This window comes from Lithobates pipiens, unplaced genomic scaffold (assembly GCF_037356315.1).
Source record: "Lithobates pipiens isolate NorthernLeopardFrog02 unplaced genomic scaffold, aLitPip1_a1.2 Scaffold_19, whole genome shotgun sequence".
Lineage (NCBI taxonomy): Eukaryota > Metazoa > Chordata > Amphibia > Anura > Ranidae > Lithobates > Lithobates pipiens.
The window spans coordinates 585,485,818-585,504,720 of record NW_027507764.1 but is presented as its reverse complement, the minus strand read 5'-3'; the positions used below and the strand labels follow the sequence as shown (position 1 = coordinate 585,504,720).

Sequence of the window (18,903 nt, the reverse complement as noted above, 5' to 3'; positions counted from 1 at the left end):
TGCCACTAGGAGCGCAATGTGGCCTGTCTGGTCCATACCCTAAGGGGATGGATCCTGTAAGGAGTAGACGTAGTCCCTGCGCTGTCCCTACTCCTCCGGAACATTTCCCCTGTCTTTAAGCACTATCCCTGTCAGACAAGGGGAACCTATTCCAATGCTAGCCACTCGCATTAAATGCACCAAGCCTGGGAGCCTGAGTCTTAAATAGACACTGTCTAACAATCAAATAAGAACACAGTGCTATAAGAAGCTAGGAGGGTGCTGCTCACCCCAAGTAGATACAAATAGAACTAGTTCCCCCACAAGCGGGGTTTTTAGGCAGCAAGAGACAGTAATAGAAGCCAATAGAAGTAGTATAAAAGGTATTTTAATAATAATAATTGGTAAAAACAAGCATGAGCTTCACCTGAACACTTGGATAACAGACAAAATCATGTATATAAAGTACATATAATGTCACATGGAAGTAAAATAACAGACACAACTATGTTACACTGTATGAGTAGATAGCAGTGAGAGCATAAAGCTAACGCGTTTCGACCCCAGAGGGGGTCTTCTTCAGAGATGGTGGTCTGTTAAAAGAAAAACAAGATTACACTGAATGAATGAATCCGGTGTTATACATATTAGGGATACCCAATATTAATTTAAAAATGGTTTACCCCATAATGTACTTCCAGGTAGGTAAGATGGATTGTAGTGCTTCAGAAGAAAGATTCTCCCATAAGGCAATGTCTCAATTTCCTTTACACATCTTGAGTGGTACTTGGTCCGTATGTATTGCCAAGATGTCAGACGGAAGAAGAGGCCGTGTCACACACCCACTGGCGTGACTCACGGGAGGTCACACTATTGCCTTGCCCCCCAGAGGAGAAAACTCCGGGGGGGTAGGTGCGAGTAAGGGTACACTGAAGATATGGCGGGTCACACCTGCAGCAAAATCCCAACAGTGGCAAAAAATTAATTAATTAAATAATTGAAAGCAAGGATTATTTAATGTTGGAGACATGGAGTGCATACATAATATGGGGATAATAGTATCATATCTCCGTTATGTATGCCAAAGGTTGTGCACATGTACACATATACATATACACACTTGCACCCCCAATTGTCCAAATGTCCATATAACATGCTTTCTAAAACCCGGACTAAAAGAGAAAAAAGAAGGGGGGGGGGAAAAGAAACCACGCCTGGGAGTCCAAGGAGCCTAAGAAAGAGGGGAACAAAGGAAAAAATGGCCTGGGATGAGTGGGTGTGCAAATGTGTGTCAGTGTGTGAGCTCTAATGCACAGAAAAGGGGGGACGGGAGGAAAAGAGAAATAGAGAAGAAAAAGAGGAATAAACGTGATGGGAAGTGGACTGTGTGAAAACGGTGTGAGTGAGTATGCGCTTAGACAGAGAAAGAAAAAGTGCGCAAAGGAATGGTGAGAAAGTGACAACATGAGTGAATAATAATATATGCGGGTCATATAACAAACAAACAAAAAAAAAAAAAAAAAAAACAAACAAACACCACATGTGAAAGTGTGCAAAAACAAGATGCACTAAGCTAGGTGACAGTGATAAGGGACATGATCAATAAGAGTGTCAAGTGCATAATGATATATACATATAGGAAAAGTGTGTAAATGTGGTGTGTGAGAAAATACCTCACCGGTGTATTAGCGTCATTGGAATAGCCAGGCAGGTGGTGAGGTTATTACCTGAATTGTAAGACCTAATAGGAAACTGTTCCAGAAGGTAAAGATGAGGGACGGCGACTTAGGCGTTAATCCACAAGTGGTAACTGGCGCAGTCCCTACAACATATTTCCTGAAGTCCGATCTGTAAATTAGTTTAGATCAGTCCTCATATTGAACAGCCAGTAAAAAGGGCTTGTTATGGTGCAATATATCACCAGGTATAGGTCAAGTACAAAGGGGAAATAAGTGCTCACCTAACCACGGGTACAGGTCTCTTTCCTCCTGGATGAGTATACACCTCCTATGAATGAAGGTTCATATATAAAGCCTGGAGATTGGCTGCAGGTGCAAACGCCCACCAATTAGTCGGCGTATCCAAACATGTTGGCTGCCTGAATAGGATCAGCCTCGTGTGGCCGCCCCGGCGTCCTGGAAGGCCGGAAACCGGCCCCGAAATTTCGTCACTTCCGTCGCAAAAACGTGGCGTCACAACGTCGCGCACGTCCGCTCGATCGAACGGACGCGCGCGAAGTATATATCACGCACGTTCGCCCAAACGAGCGGACGCGCCCGAGGTATGCGCCCGGAAGTGTCCGAGGATGCCACCGGCAAGGGAATATATGTCCACCATCCCTCCACAAGGGGGGAGGGGGAACCAAGGGAGAGGCCTGTCCGTAATATACAGGCAGGAACCCCTCCTGCCCCTGCCGGGGAGTCAGAGCAGGGTGCAGACACATTAGCCCCTCCTCTCCTCTGTAACTCGGCAAAGGACCATTGGAGATTTCGAGGGAAGAGAGACATATTCTCACCGGAAGAAAAAAAGTTTTTATAAAATAAAAAATAAAAATTAAGCGATGTCAGAAAGCCGAGATTAGCCAGGTACCCCCCTAAGCACCCACCCGGGATCTTCAAGAGGATGAAAAAAAAAAAAAAAAAAAAAAAAAATTTAAAAAGGAGGTTGTGCTCGTGAAGGGGAAGAGGATCCAAGGGTGAGGGAAAAAAGAGAGAGGTGGATGGCAGATCGGGGCATACAATCACAAAAAGACAAGTGGAATTCACCAATCAAGTTGTATAGTTCTATAATACTCTTCAAAGTTTAATGGCATCTATTGTCATGTAAATATAAGTCTCTATCAAGAGCTTGAACGGAGCAAGTATGCAAACTATAGTAAAATGTACATCAATTGAAACGCATGACAATTAAACACATGGTTTTTCTAGGTAATTATTGATATAAGGATACATTGCATATACAGAGCAATCCAGAATAATCTGTTGGCGGATACAGAAAAAGAGCCTGAGATGTAATGATGAAGGGAAAAAGGAGAGGCCCGGGTAGGGGAGAGGTGAGGCCCCCACTTCAAAGCAAGGGAGGCTTTTGGATTGTGTATTAATACTCCATTTATAGGCTCGTCTCTCTGAGAAGGCAAATTTATCCCTCCAGTATTTGGACTCCTTCTTGCGTAAAATATTTTTTAATTATTTTTTTATTATAGATGGATAAGTCATCCCGGAGTTTGATCCGGGTTTCTACAGCTAGGGTATGTGACGCATAGGGTTGTAAAGCCATTTCCAAGGTGTGAATCTCCCTGTCGAGGAGTTCAATCTACCTGGTGCACTCCCTGACAAGGATAGTCATCATTTTCTGAGAGCAAACATTTAGGTTGGCCTCCCATTCTGTTTTACATTCATTACTAATTAGGTCTATATTTGGAAAAATTTGGACCCTGAGACCCAATGGGTTAATCTTTTCATTCTTATATCTTTCGAACGATTTGATGTGCCAAAATAGTGCTGATTTTCTTTCAAGTGTTCTCATTAATTTGAAAGTCAAAGTAGTAATCTCAGTATCAACCCGATCATTTTTCTCAAATTCTGTTTCATACCCTGACATCAACAGATCCCAATCATTACCCTGAAACATATTTATATTTACTATAACAATGTTTGCATAAAAATATACATATAAGGACAAATCAATTCCTCAATGTTAATTATGCTAGGCCAAGCTCATGTTTAACCCTCCTGTGTTCAATTCGGGGGAGAGAAAAGGAAAGGGATCATATGAAGAGAAAAGAAAAGAGAAAAAGGAAAAAGAGAAAGGAGGAAAAGGAAAAGGGTGTTTATCCACCCAGTCTGATAACAATCAAATAAGAACACAGTGCTATAAGAAGCTAGGAGGGTGCTGCTCACCCCAAGTAGATACAAATAGAACTAGTTCCCCCACAAGCGGGGTTTTTAGGCAGCAAAAGACAGGGTCCAAATTTTTCCAAATATAGACCTAATTAGTAATGAATGTAAAACAGAATGGGAGGCCAACCTAAATGTTTGCTCTCAGCAAATGATGACTATCCTTGTCGGGGAGTGCACCAGGTAGATTGAACTCCTCGACAGGGAGATTCACACCTTGGAAATGGCTTTACAACCCTATGCGTCACATACCCTAGCTGTAGAAACCCGGATCAAACTCCGGGATGACTTATCCATCTATAATAAAAAAATAATAAAAAAATATTTTACGCAAGAAGGAGTCCAAATACTGGAGGGATAAATTTGCCTTCTCAGAGAGACGAGCCTATAAATGGAGTATTAATACACAATCCAAAAGCCTCCCTTGCTTTGAAGTGGGGGCCTCACCTCTCCCCTACCCGGGCCTCTCCTTTTTCCCTTCATCATTACATCTCAGGCTCTTTTTCTGTATCCGCCAACAGATTATTCTGGATTGCTCTGTATATGCAATGTATCCTTATATCAATAATTACCTAGAAAAACCATGTGTTTAATTGTCATGCGTTTCAATTGATGTACATTTTACTATAGTTTGCATACTTGCTCCGTTCAAGCTCTTGATAGAGACTTATATTTACATGACAATAGATGCCATTAAACTTTGAAGAGTATTATAGAACTATACAACTTGATTGGTGAATTCCACTTGTCTTTTTGTGATTGTATGCCCCGACCTGCCATCCACCTCTCTCTTTTTTCCCTCACCCTTGGATCCTCTTCCCCTTCACGAGCACAACCTCCTTTTTAAATTATTATTTTTTTTTTTTTTTTTTTCATCCTCTTGAAGATCCCGGGTGGGTGCTTAGGGGGGTACCTGGCTAATCTCGGCTTTCTGACATCGCTTAATTTTTATTTTTTATTTTATAAAAACTTTTTTTCTTCCGGTGAGAATATGTCTCTCTTCCCTCGAAATCTCCAATGGTCCTTTGCCGAGTTACAGAGGAGAGGAGGGGCTAATGTGTCTGCACCCTGCTCTGACTCCCCGGCAGGGGCAGGAGGGGTTCCTGCCTGTATATTACGGACAGGCCTCTCCCTTGGTTCCCCCTCCCCCCTTGTGGAGGGATGGTGGACATATATTCCCTTGCCGGTGGCATCCTCGGACACTTCCGGGCGCATACCTCGGGCGCGTCCGCTCGTTTGGGCGAACGTGCGTGATATATACTTCGCGCGCGTCCGTTCGATCGAGCGGACGTGCGCGACGTTGTGACGCCACGTTTTTGCGACGGAAGTGACGAAATTTCGGGGCCGGTTTCCGGCCTTCCAGGACGCCGGGGCGGCCACACGAGGCTGATCCTATTCAGGCAGCCAACATGTTTGGATACGCCGACTAATTGGTGGGCATTTGCACCTGCAGCCAATCTCCAGGCTTTATATATGAACCTTCATTCATAGGAGGTGTATACTCATCCAGGAGGAAAGAGACCTGTACCCGTGGTTAGGTGAGCACTTATTTCCCCTTTGTACTTGACCTATACTTGGTGATATATTGCACCATAACAAGCCCTTTTTACTGGCTGTTCAATATGAGGACTGATCTAAACTAATTTACAGATCGGACTTCAGGAAATATGTTGTAGGGACTGCGCCAGTTACCACTTGTGGATTAACGCCTAAGTCGCCGTCCCTCATCTTTACCTTCTGGAACAGTTTCCTATTAGGTCTTACAATTCAGGTAATAACCTCACCACCTGCCTGGCTATTCCAATGACGCTAATACACCGGTGAGGTATTTTCTCACACACCACATTTACACACTTTTCCTATATGTATATATCATTATGCACTTGACACTCTTATTGATCATGTCCCTTATCACTGTCACCTAGCTTAGTGCATCTTGTTTTTGCACACTTTCACATGTGGTGTTTGTTTTTTTTTTTTTTTTTGTTTGTTTGTTATATGACCCGCATATATTATTATTCACTCATGTTGTCACTTTCTCACCATTCCTTTGCGCACTTTTTCTTTCTCTGTCTAAGCGCATACTCACTCACACCGTTTTCACACAGTCCACTTCCCATCACGTTTATTCCTCTTTTTCTTCTCTATTTCTCTTTTCCTCCCGTCCCCCCTTTTCTGTGCATTAGAGCTCACACACTGACACACATTTGCACACCCACTCATCCCAGGCCATTTTTTCCTTTGTTCCCCTCTTTCTTAGGCTCCTTGGACTCCCAGGCGTGGTTTCTTTTCCCCCCCCCCTTCTTTTTTCTCTTTTAGTCCAGGTTTTAGAAAGCATGTTATATGGACATTTGGACAATTGGGGGTGCAAGTGTGTATATGTATATGTGTACATGTGCACAACCTTTGGCATACATAACGGAGATATGATACTATTATCCCCATATTATGTATGCACTCCATGTCTCCAACATTAAATAATCCTTGCTTTCAATTATTTAATTAATTAATTTTTTGCCACTGTTGGGATTTTGCTGCAGGTGTGACCCGCCATATCTTCAGTGTACCCTTACTCGCACCTACCCCCCCGGAGTTTTCTCCTCTGGGGGGCAAGGCAATAGTGTGACCTCCCGTGAGTCACGCCAGTGGGTGTGTGACACGGCCTCTTCTTCCATCTGGCATCCTGGCAATACATACGGACCAAGTACCACTCAAGATGTGTAAAGGAAATTGAGACATTGCCTTATGGGAGAATCTTTCTTCTGAAGCACTACAATCCATCTTACCTACCTGGAAGTACATTATGGGGTAAACCATTTTTAAATTAATATTGGGTATCCCTAATATGTATAACACCGGATTCATTCATTCAGTGTAATCTTGTTTTTCTTTTAACAGACCACCATCTCTGAAGAAGACCCCCTCTGGGGTCGAAACGCGTTAGCTTTATGCTCTCACTGCTATCTACTCATACAGTGTAACATAGTTGTGTCTGTTATTTTACTTCCATGTGACATTATATGTACTTTATATACATGATTTTGTCTGTTATCCAAGTGTTCAGGTGAAGCTCATGTTTGTTTTTACCTGCTTGTTTTTACCAATTATTATTATTAAAATACCTTTTATACTACTTCTATTGGCTTCTATTACTGTCTCTTGCTGCCTAAAAACCCCGCTTGTGGGGGAACTAGTTCTATAAATAGACACTGTCTGACCCAAGATGGCCACCAAAGTCACATGGAGCTTCTGCATCCAATTGAATAGCCTTTTTTACCCTTTTATGTGTACCTAAATAAACCATTTACTAAGGATTTGGAGTTCTGGGTTCTACTGGAATCCAAACAGATAGCGGCCCCCTGTGACTGAGGAAATCAAAGAGGAACCAAGTTCCCTTCAACTTCCTCCCCCATCTGGATTGCTGCTGTGGTCGAGCGCCACCTGCAGTGAAGAATACAGACTGCACCAGCCTACAAGCTGGTGAGTAGAAGAGATGCAGGAGCTCAGGACTATGTCAAAGCTGGGCAAGCTGGGTTAGTGACTGGCCAGCGGTTCAGATACAGAATCAGTAGCAGATAGAATTAGATAGAGTAGAGCAGCTTTCAAGGCCAAGATCGATATAAGACAAGCAGATCTGGAGCAGGCAGAAGAGTGGTCATGGTACAAGCCAAGGTCAGTACAGGCAGAGAGCAGAAGTACCTCAAGAAAAGCTGGGTAGGTATCAGGAAGTCAATCATAAAATATTGGACAACAGGTTACCAGGTACTGCTGAAGACAAGTCAATACTGGCCGTGTGTAACTATCCACTATGACGTTTGCAAATAGCAAGCACACTTCCACACATCTATGCAGGGTTAGCAGCGACCTCTATCATAAGCCTTTGAGCCAACCTGCACCCCCACAATGGTGTTCCTACAGAAGCTCCATCTTCCATACTGGTGGAACCTTCCCAGGAACTGTACAGGCACCAGGTCATATATGAGCCACCATCTCAGTCCTGGAAATAAATGTTGGTCTTGTCTGAACAAAGATGGTGCCATCCTTCTGGAGAGAAAATCAGATGAAGGCATTGTCAGGGGGAGTACTGTGATCTCTGTGAGAGGGAATAAATACCTGGAAGTGATACACTGACACATTACTGAGCATGCCGCACTTTTTATGGTTAAATATCCGATGCTAAGTAGTAGGGCATGTGCAGAATTGCAGCAGAGGGGCCCACGAGCCCAAGTGTGGCCCCATCTTCCACCTTTTAGTTTGCCTTAGTTATAAAGCCTCATGCATACTTAGTCCTGGTGCATGTGATTCTGTTTTTTTCATCCAGCCCTGCTACCAGCAGCCTGTTGAAAGGCTGAAAGCTGCTGCAGCTAGTCAGGGTTGGAAACCCCATTGGACAGGTGGGGCAAGGGCATGAAATGGCATAAGTGTCTAGGCTGTCTGTTGGATGCTGATGACGATGGATGAAAGCCCCAGTAGACTGGTGGTGCAAGGGCATGGGGTTTCATGAGTGTCTGTTGGATGCTGATGATGGTTGAAGAAAGCCCCAGTGGACAGCTGGGACAAGGGCATGAAGTGGCATGAGTGTCTTGCTTGTCTGCTAGATGCTGATGATGGTGGATGGAAGCCCCAGTGGACAAGCGGGGCAAGAGCATGAAGTGGCATGAGTATCTCAGTTGTCTGTTGGATGCCGATGATGGTGGATGGAAGACCCAGACTTCTTGCATTTTGGGCATTCGTCCCTGGGTGCATAGTGCCCTATACATTAGGACCATAATACTTTATCATATATGATAATCACGTAAATATGGGTAGGTCCTAGCGACGTCACATATGATGATCAGGATGACAAAGATTGGTCTACGCGTTTCTTTTGGTGTAATTGTTACAGGATGATGCCCTTGGGAATCATAAATTAGGGATTTGTATATATTCCACTCTTTACTTTAGACTCTATGGTGTTATTTTGTCTGTTTATTAGTCCGACGGATGAAAACCGTGTGTGGCCATGTCTGTTCGGAACTCAGCTGAAAAGTCAGTCGGGAAGACCGTCGGACCTAGTCTGCCGGAAAGTCCGGCAGTGTTTACACGGCATAACTGTGGGGGGATGGGACTGACTAGACGAGGAGAGAGATCGTTGTTCCTACTTAGTAGGAACACATGATCTGTCTCTACTCCACTGACAGAACCAGGATTTGTGAGTTCACACACACAGAGATCCCCATTCTCGTTCTGTCAGGAGCAATCCTAGGTGCCCGGCGGACATTGCGCCTGCTGGAGGCACGCCCGCGCACTCGGGCCTGCTATAGCGTCGTAAAGAGCCAATGTATAGCTACACATATAGCTACAGCGGCTGGTCGGCTAGCGGTTAAAGTGAAACTATAAAAATGAAAAATTCCTTTAAAATATAGTGCCTGGTAGGTCCCCTTCGTCTGCTTGTAAAGTGGTGCATCTGTACCATGTATAGAACCTGCTGCAGCAAAGAAAAAAAAAGACATTTAAATTGATTTTCCCAGCTGCAAAAAGAAAACATTGTTGGCAATAGGACATTTTATTTTAAAAGAATGGCGTGGGGGTCCCCCACCAATCCATACCAGGCCTTTTAGGTCCTTTAGGAACCCGGTGACAAAATTAAAAAAAGGTGTGTGCCCCCCCCCCCCTTAGGTCTGGCATGAATTCTGAGAGGAATTCCCACGCCAAATAAAAAAAATGGCATGTGGTCCCCCTCAAAATCCATACCAGACCCTTATCCCTAGCATGCAGGAAAGTGGGGGGGGGGGGGGCGCTTACTCCTGAACCAGACCAGGCCACATGCCCTCAACATTTGGGGGGTGCTTTGGGGCAAGGGGGGCTCCGCCCCCCCACCCCAAAGCACCTTGTCCCCATGTTGATGCGGGGAAGAGTCTCTTCCCCACAACCCTGGGCGGTGGTTGTGGGGGTCTGCGGGCAGGGGGCTTATCGAAATCTGGATCCCAAAGGGCCTTATATGGATTGATGGGAGACGCCCAAGCCATTTTATTTATTTATTTTCTCTATTCCTGGCAAATTCTGCAATGTTTTTTTTTTACTCAGCTGTCAGCGAGGAAGCCCACTGACAGCTGATGACTCATCTGTTGTTGAGGACACGGCATCCGGCTTCCTTAACTCCTTAACAACCCATTAACCCAAATGGGCGATGCTCGGCCCCAAACCGCTCACTCATTGTTTTTCTCTGATGACATATGCTCAGAGTAGTTGATCTGGAGGTTTTTTTTTTGTTTGTTTATTTTTTTACCTTCTTCTGGGTCAATTGTGGGTATAGGAGTGTTTATATGGAGGTTTTTGTTTTTTTAATTGGTTGAACTCGATGGACCAGTGTAACTATGTAGCTATGTGTTTTTATGTATGTATTCACTTCAATCCTCCAATCACATGACAAGCAAATTCCTGTTTATTTTCAATGTATCATTCTATGCAGAATATGTGTGAAAATTCTCGGCTCCTTTATCCAATCAGCCTTCGTATCCCTTGTTTTGTGCGCCTGTTTTGTGGAAATATCTGGATTGTTATTTGAATATTTCCTTCTTTTTTTTTTTTTTTTTTTGCAGGGATTTTTTGTTGCTATTATATACTGCTTCTGTAACGGGGAGGTAAGTAATCATTATAATTCGGAGGGATAGAAGGTGGTGTTGGGGGAGGGGGAGGTGATATTGGCACTTTAGCTCTGTAATCCCCGCAGGACCCCCTCCCTCTAATGTGAGGCTTTATAATGACTTGTGAAGATTGAGATCAGGAATTCATCTTGGGTTAAATGTTTAGGGGGATCTCAAAGCGTCTCTTCATCTCCTCATTTTACAAAGCCGCCCCCTAAGGGTTACAAGCGGAGATGGTCGGAGCTGAAATCCAAATGTATGTATTAAATGTGTGCAGGCAGCGCGTGCATGATGCTGAAAACGGGCCCCGCCGCACAGACGTCTGCTGTGCAAACCGGATCGGATATAGATAATGATTAGTATAATGTATAAGAGGGATATGGGGGGGGGCCCCATTGTTGACCCCTATTTTTAAATGGCAGTTGCCTGTCATCACCCTGGTACCAATTTTTAGTGCCAGCAGTTGGCTCTCTTGTAAAAGCAATCCTTTTGGCCCTTGGAGCACCAACACTACCAGTGGGGAACTATTCCTCCCACTGACACCAAAAATGAAGCACCATTCCTTTCGCTGGCATCAACGATGTGGACAAATTCCTCACCTTGGCACCAATGATGGGGCACTGTTCTTCCCACTAATACCAATGAAGAGGCACTATTCCTTCCACTGACACCAATGATGGGGCACTATTCCTCCCACTGATACCAATGATGGGGCACTATTCCTCCCACTGATACCAATGATGGGGCACTATTCCTCCCACTGATACCAATGATGGGGCACTATTCCTCCCACTGATACCCATGATGGGGCACTATTCCTCCCACTGATACCAATGATGGGGCACTATTCCTCCCACTGATACCCATGATGGGACACTATTCCTCCCACTGATACCAATGATGGGGCACTATTCCTCCCACTGATACCAATGATGGGGCACTATTCCTTCCACTGATACCAATGATGGGGCACTATTTCTCCCACTGATACCAATGATGGGGCACTATTTCTCCCAATGAGACCAACAATGGGGCACTATTCCTCTCACTAAAGCAATGATAATGGCCTTTTTCTCCCACTGATACCAATTTCGAGGCACTTTTTCCCTTGAAGACACCAATAATTGGGCATATATCCTCACATTGACACCATTGATGGGGCACTATTCCTCCCATTAAAGCAATGATGGGACACTATTCCTTCCACTGACATCAATGTTAAGGCACAATTTCCCAGATGACACCAATGATGGGGCATATATCCGTACATTGACACCAATGATGGGGCATTATTCCTCCCACTGTCACCAAAAATGGGGCACTATTCCTCCCACTAAAGAAACAAAGGGGCACTATTCCTCCCGCTGATACCAATCATTGAGACACTATTTCCCTCCGATGACACCAACGATGGGACACTATTCCTCCCACTGACAACAAAAATGGGGCACTATTCCTCCCACTAAAGCAACAAAGGGGCACTATACCTCCCACTGATACCAATGTGGAGGCACTATTTCCCCCCAATGACACCAACCATGGGGCATAATTCCTCACATTAACACCAATGATGGGACACCATTCCTCCCATTGACACCAAAAAGGGGGCATTATTCCTCCCACTAAAGCAACAAAGGGGCACTATTCCTCCCACTGATACCAATGTGGAGGCACTATTTCCCCCCAATGACACCAACCATGGGGCATAATTCCTCACAGTGACACCAATGATGGGACACCATTCCTCCCATTGACACCAAAAATGGGGCATTATTCCTCCCACTAAAGCAATAAAGGGGCACTATTACTCCTGCTAATACCAATGTTGATGCACAATTTCCCCCTGATGACACCAATAATGGGGCATAATTCATCACATTGACACCAATATTGGGGCATTATACCTCCCATTGACACCAACGATGGGGCACAATTCCTCCCACTAATACCAATGATGGAGCACTAGTCCACCCACTAATACCAGTCATTTTTTTTACTCCCACTGGCCCCCCTAAAGTCTGAAGAACAGTAAACTGGCCCTTTATTAAAGAGGAAGTAAACCCTGATGGGTTTACTTCCTCTTTGACTCCCTGCAAAGGTAAAGCATAATGGACTACTATGCATCACATACCTGACACAGGAGCTAGCGAAGTCACCGCTGTCCCCTGTAGTTCCGAGCGTCCATCTTCTTGGTGGGTCTCCGTGGGTCTCGCTGCTCCGGCGCTGTGATTCGCCAGAGCAGCGATGACATCACTCCCGCGCATGCGCATGGGAGCCGACACTCGCGGCATATCGCCGCGATCTGCGGCTTACCCAGTGCACCTGCATGCCGCTGTCTACGGTGCATGCGCCGTAGACAGCGGTGGCTGTCTTCAGGTAAATATCTCCTGAACCGTAAAGGTTTAGGAGATATTTCTTGGACCTACAGGTAAACCTTAATCTAGGCCCCATGTTGATGCGGGGAAGGGTCTATTCCCCACAACCCTGGGCGGTGGTTGTGGGGGTCTGCGGGCAGGGGGCTTATCGAAATCGGGATCCCAAAGGTCTCATGTGGATTTTTCAATTTCGATGGCCCTTATCTCTTGGTAGACCTCCGGCCATGTTGTGGAGCTGCCAAGGCCATTCCATCAAGTCTCACTTCTACTTTTTGTATGATGGTTGGGAATATCAAAGTCCATCACCTCACATCTACTTTTTTCAAGAACAATTATGCACGTCAGTATAGGCAGAGATAGGCAGGGCCCCTTTCAGCTCATGATTCCTCTCCAATTGGCTATGTTTTTTCTTTTTCAGGTACAAGCAGAAATTAAGAAATCTTGGAGCAGGTGGACCCTGGCACTCGATTTTAAGAGGAAAGCCAGAAGTGGAAGCACAACGTACTCTTATGGACCTATGGTCTCCCATACGAGTGTTACCAACGTCACCACAAGGGGACCCTTGGCCTTACACCTCAACACGAGATTCGTGTCCGCGGCCCTGAACGGCCACAGGAACTTACCGGGCTACGTAAAAAATGGCTCAATCTCTGAAAACTCTATACCGTCCTCGGGACCAGAGCAGTATAACAAAGACGAGGAATATCTCAACGGCTCTGGAGTCTACGATGCCGAAAGGCCCGCGGCGGAAGTTGTAGAAGAAGAAGAGAGAGAGACCGTTATGTAAATATTTTCATGACCGTCCAAAGTTTTCACATCCTTTGAGGAGGGAAATCGAACATTTCAGGGGGGCAAAGACTTCTTAAGGAAAAGCCCCAGATCTGAAAGTGAGGTTAAAGTGGATCGCTCACCTCCTTCTATTTCCGGGTCAAGAATACGTCTTTATATATATATATATTGCACCAATTGTTTTGGTGAATGATAAAAAAAAATAACAATCACAATTACTTTGTCCCTCCTAACCGATTCCTCCAAATCACCAAATCACCAGAGCACAAAACACTAGTAATTTTGTGCATTTAAACCATATTTTTTTTTTTTTTTTTTTTTTTTTTTACAATGTACCAGTTTGTTTTATTTTTTGATGCTTTGTATAATTTCTTTTATAAATATATATTTTATTTTTTATTGTTATAAATATTTTTTTTTTTTTTGCAAGACACTTATTTATAAATCCTCTATGTTAGAGATGTGGATTTTAAAATATTGTAATTACATTTTCTAGGAGAAACAAAAACGTGAATGGTAATTATGCATGTGAAAGAGATAATTATTCAGCCATTTACAAAAGAAGTTCAGGTCTGACTTTACGTTTTTACTCAGAGAATTAATTCATCAGAATATGCATCTTTGGTACAGTACCTGGTTTATTGTTGACAATTATTTGATATAATTGTTTTCTATGTCAAGATATGTCACCTCAGTTAATAGGAGTTGAAGATTGCTAAAGAAAAATGAGCAGGCTACAAAAAAAAAAAAAATAAATAAACAAAAAAAAAAAAAAAGCTTTAAAAGATCAGAGATTTTAAATATACATTAGCTGAACATAAAATTAAAACGTTTTCACCTCTTTTAATTTTTTTTTTTTTTTTTTAGCTACAGATAAAAGCCACACATATTAATTGAATCTATGCAATTAGCCCAAAAAAAAAAAAAATGTTATTGCAAATAACAAAATACCAATTTTTTTCAAGTTGCAGATGATTAAATCCCTGATTCTTTGGGGTAGAATAAGCGGTAATGAAAGAGGGATTTGAGCCTCAGGAAATGTTAAAGATTGCTAAACTGTACCATAAATAGGCAGTAAAACTGCTGATATATTTTCAGTAATATATTAAGGATTGAAATTATTAAAAAAAAAATATATATATAATATATTTAAACAAGTAAATATACCTATGTAGAGAAAGTATATTGAACACATCAAATTCGTTGTAAACCATAAAACAAGCATTGCTAGTAATACTATGGACCAAGTGGGACTGTTTTTATTTTTTATTTTATTTTGTGAAATTTGTGATTTATTATTATTTTTTTTTATTTTTTTTGGACAAATGTATTATTTTATTCTACACTATATGTTTCTTCTAAATGCTAAAAAGAAATAGGAGATAACTGTTTATAATTGATATATTTTAAAATGGTCACAATCTATTCGGGCAAATGAGGGGAAATATATTTAAGTGGGAAGCAAAGTGGAGAAAAAAATAACTTTTTTTTTTTTTTTTTTTTTACTGTACAATTTATATGGGTGTTTGTTTTGATTTTTATTCTTTGTAATATAAAAACAATCAACACATGTCTAATTTAAAGGGAAACTATTGTGTATTTTTCACTATATACACATTTTGTGTTAAAATTTGTAACAATTACATAAAAGCAATTTATTTGTATTTGATTGTCAAGCTAGTACATTCTTGCGGTTTCCATATTTTATTTATTGCATTTAATGGGCAATTATTTTAATTCGATTGGGTAAATGCTCCACCTGGAGATCATCTACAGCGAGCAAAATATGTATTGAACACGTCGCCATTTTTCTAGGTAAATATATTGGTAATGGTGCTATTGACATGAAATGGTCACCACGTGTCGGTAACAACCCGTACAATCCATACATACAAAGACACCAAAACAAATACATTCAGAAATGAAGTTCTCTGTAAAAAAAAAATGGAAGGACACCGGGGAAAAAGTATTGAAGACATGAAGAAAGGGAGGTACAAAAAGACATGGGAAGCCAAGTTCTGTGTAATAAAATGGAAGGACACCGGGAAGAAGTATTGAACCCGCCAACTGAAATGTATTTCATACTTGGTACAAAATCCTTTGTTGGTGACGACGGCTCCAAGACTGTATGGAGAAACGAGTCTCATGCATTGCTTAGTTGTGGTTTCGGCCCATTCTTCTACACAAACAGTCTTCAAATCTTGAAGGCTCCATGGACCTCTTCTATGGACTCTGATCTTTATGTTTTTTTTTCCATAGATTTTCTATTGGATTCGAGTCAGGTGATTGGCTGGGCCATTCTTGCAGCTTTATTTTCTTTCTTTGAAACCAATGGAGAGTTTCCTTGGCTTTGTGTTTGGCGTCATTGTTCTTCTGAAATGTCCTTGTTTCATCTTCATCATCCTGGTAGATGGCAGCAGATTTTTATTAAGAACGTCTTGGGACATCTTTCCATTCATCCTTCCTTCAATGTTATGAAGTTTGCCGGCCCCCCATGCTGAAAAATAGCCCCACACCGTGACGTTCCCACCTCCAAACCTCAATCTTGGTATGGGTGGGGGTGTTTTTGGGGGTGATGTGCCATGTGACCTCCAAACATGGTGTGTATTATGGCCTCCAAAGAGTTCAATGTTGGCCTCACCTGACCAGACTATATTCTCCCCGTATTTAACAGGCTTCGTCTTCAGCAATGGAGTCTTTCGTTTGCCAGTCCAGGAATGCTGAAAAATAGCCCCGCACCGTGACGTTCCCACCTCCAAACCTCACTCTTGGTATGGGGGGGTGTTTTTGGGGGTGATGTGCCATGTGACCTCCAAACATGGTGTGTATCATGGCCTCCAAAGAGTTCAATGTTGGCCTCACCTCACCAGACTATATTCTCCCCGTATTTAACAGGCTTCGTCTTCAGCAATGGAGTCTTTCGTTTGCCAGTCCCGTATGCTGAAAAATAGCCCCACACCATGACGTTCCCACCTCCAAACCTCACTCTTGGTATGGGGGGTGTTTTTGGGGGTGATGTGCCATGTGACCTCCAAAGATGGTGTGTATTATGGCCTCCAAAGAGTTCAATGTTGGCCTCACCTGACCAGACTGTATTCTCCCCGTATTTAACAGGCTTCGTCTTCGGTAATGGAGTCTTTCGTTTGCCAGTCCAGGAATGCTGAAAAATAGCCCCGCACCATGACGTTCCCACCTCCAAACCTCACTCTTGGTATGGGGGGTGTTTTTGGGGGTGATGTGCCATGTGACCTCCAAACATGGTGTGTATCATGGCCTCCAAAGAGTTCAATGTTGGCCTCACCTCACCAGACTATATTCTCCCCGTATTTAACAGGCTTCGTCTTCAGCAATGGAGTCTTTCGTTTGCCAGTCCCGTATGCTGAAAAATAGCCCCACACCATGACGTTCCCACCTCCAAACCTCACTCTTGGTATGGGGGGTGTTTTTGGGGGTGATGTGCCATGTGACCTCCAAACATGGTGTGTATTATGGCCTCCAAAGAGTTCAATGTTGGCCTCACCTGACCAGACTGTATTCTCCCCGTATTTAACAGGCTTCGTCTTCGGTAATGGAGTCTTTCGTTTGCCAGTCCAGGAATGCTGAAAAATAGCCCCACACTGTGACGTTCCCACCTCCAAACCTCACTCTTGGTATGGGGGGTGTTTTTGGGGGTGATGTGCCATGTGACCTCCAAACATGGTGTGTATCATGGCCTCCAAAGAGTTCAATGTTGGCCTCACCTGACCAGACTATATTCTCCCCGTATTTAACAGGCTTCGTCTTCAGCAATGGAGTCTTTCGTTTGCCAGTCCCGTATGCTGAAAAATAGCCCCACACCATGACGTTCCCACCTCCAAACTTCACTCTTGGTATGGTGGGGGGGTGTTTTTGGGGGTGATGTGCCATGTGACCTCCAAACATGGTGCGTATTATGGCCTCCAAAGAGTTCAATGTTGGCCTCACCTGACCAGACTATATTCTCCCCGTATTTAACAGTCTTCGTCTTCAAGAGGAATTAAACCTCTTTCATTCCCTGCAAAGGCAAAGCATAATGGACTACTATGCATCGCATAGTAGCCCATTATGTGTCACTTACCTGACACAGGAGCCAGCAAAGTCATCGCTGTCCCCTGTAGTCCGGCGCATCCATCTTCTTGGTGGGTCTCCGTGGGTCTCGCTGCTCCGCCGCTGTCATTCGGCGAAGCCGCAATGACCTCACTCCCGCGCATGCGCACGGGAGCCGCCACTCGCGGCATATCGCCGTTGACCGCGGCACGCTCAGTGCATGCGCCGTAGACAGCTGTGCCTGTCTTTCGGCAAATATCTCCTAAACCGTGTAGGTTTAGGAGATATTTCTTGGACCTACAGATAAGCCTTAATCTAGGCTTATCTGTAGGTCAAAGTTGGTTGTAAGGGTTTACAACCACTTTCAGCAATGGAGTCTTTCGTGGTGAGCGTGCATACAGGCCATGGCGGGTGGGTGCATTACTTATTGTTGTACCTGCTAATTCCAGGTCTTTCTGAAGCTCTCCACAAGTGAAGCTCTCCATTTGTTCTGGTGTCTTTGTATGTATGGATTGCACGGGTTGTTACCGACCATGTGGGGGCAAACTTCATGTCAATAGCACCTTTACCAATAGATTTACCTAGAAAAATGGTGACGTGTTCAATGCTTATTTTACCCGATGTATGTATATATATCAGTGAATGTAAATAGCATCTCTTCTTAAGGTCTGCTGAGATAAATTCTTAACTTTACGGCCGAATATTTTTAGGTCGAGTCAAACTTGACCAACACAGTGGGAGCAGAACACCAAAAAAATCAAGGAATCAAATGATGTACCACTATGCTGGAGCACAGCTTTCATGTAAAATAAACAAGCATGGCTGCCCCATGTACATATATATATATTTACAAATTATACAATTTTTTTAAAAATAATAACCCATATAAAAATGTATCATTAATATTCAGCTGATCCTTTTTGCTTATATGGCTCAACATACAAAAAAAAAACGTATATGTATAGTTTCCCTTTAAATGCACGTATAAAAATATTATGTGAAAAAATGTATGTGTGTGTGTGTGTTTATCTTTATCGGACTTAAAAAAAAAAATTTGTTGCATTCAAATTTAAATATGTTTCCCTGTATGCTGCATCAAACATGTTTTCTAAAAGGCAAAAATAATTTTATGCTGAAAAAGCTGGGAAGAAATAAAACACATTTGTTTTTTAA

At 43.2% G+C, this 18,903-nt stretch overlaps 1 protein-coding gene across 1 annotated transcript in view; it reads left to right on the top strand.

The window, feature by feature from the left end:
• The window catches only part of PTH1R (parathyroid hormone 1 receptor), a 489,474-nt gene extending 470,571 nt beyond the window's left edge, over positions 1-18,903 (top strand). The window contains exons 12-13 of the mRNA XM_077493522.1: positions 10,457-10,498; positions 13,295-18,903. Coding sequence (XP_077349648.1) covers positions 10,457-10,498; positions 13,295-13,663 — 411 coding nt within the window. The 3' untranslated portion in view covers positions 13,664-18,903. The remainder of the gene's footprint in view (positions 1-10,456; positions 10,499-13,294) is intronic.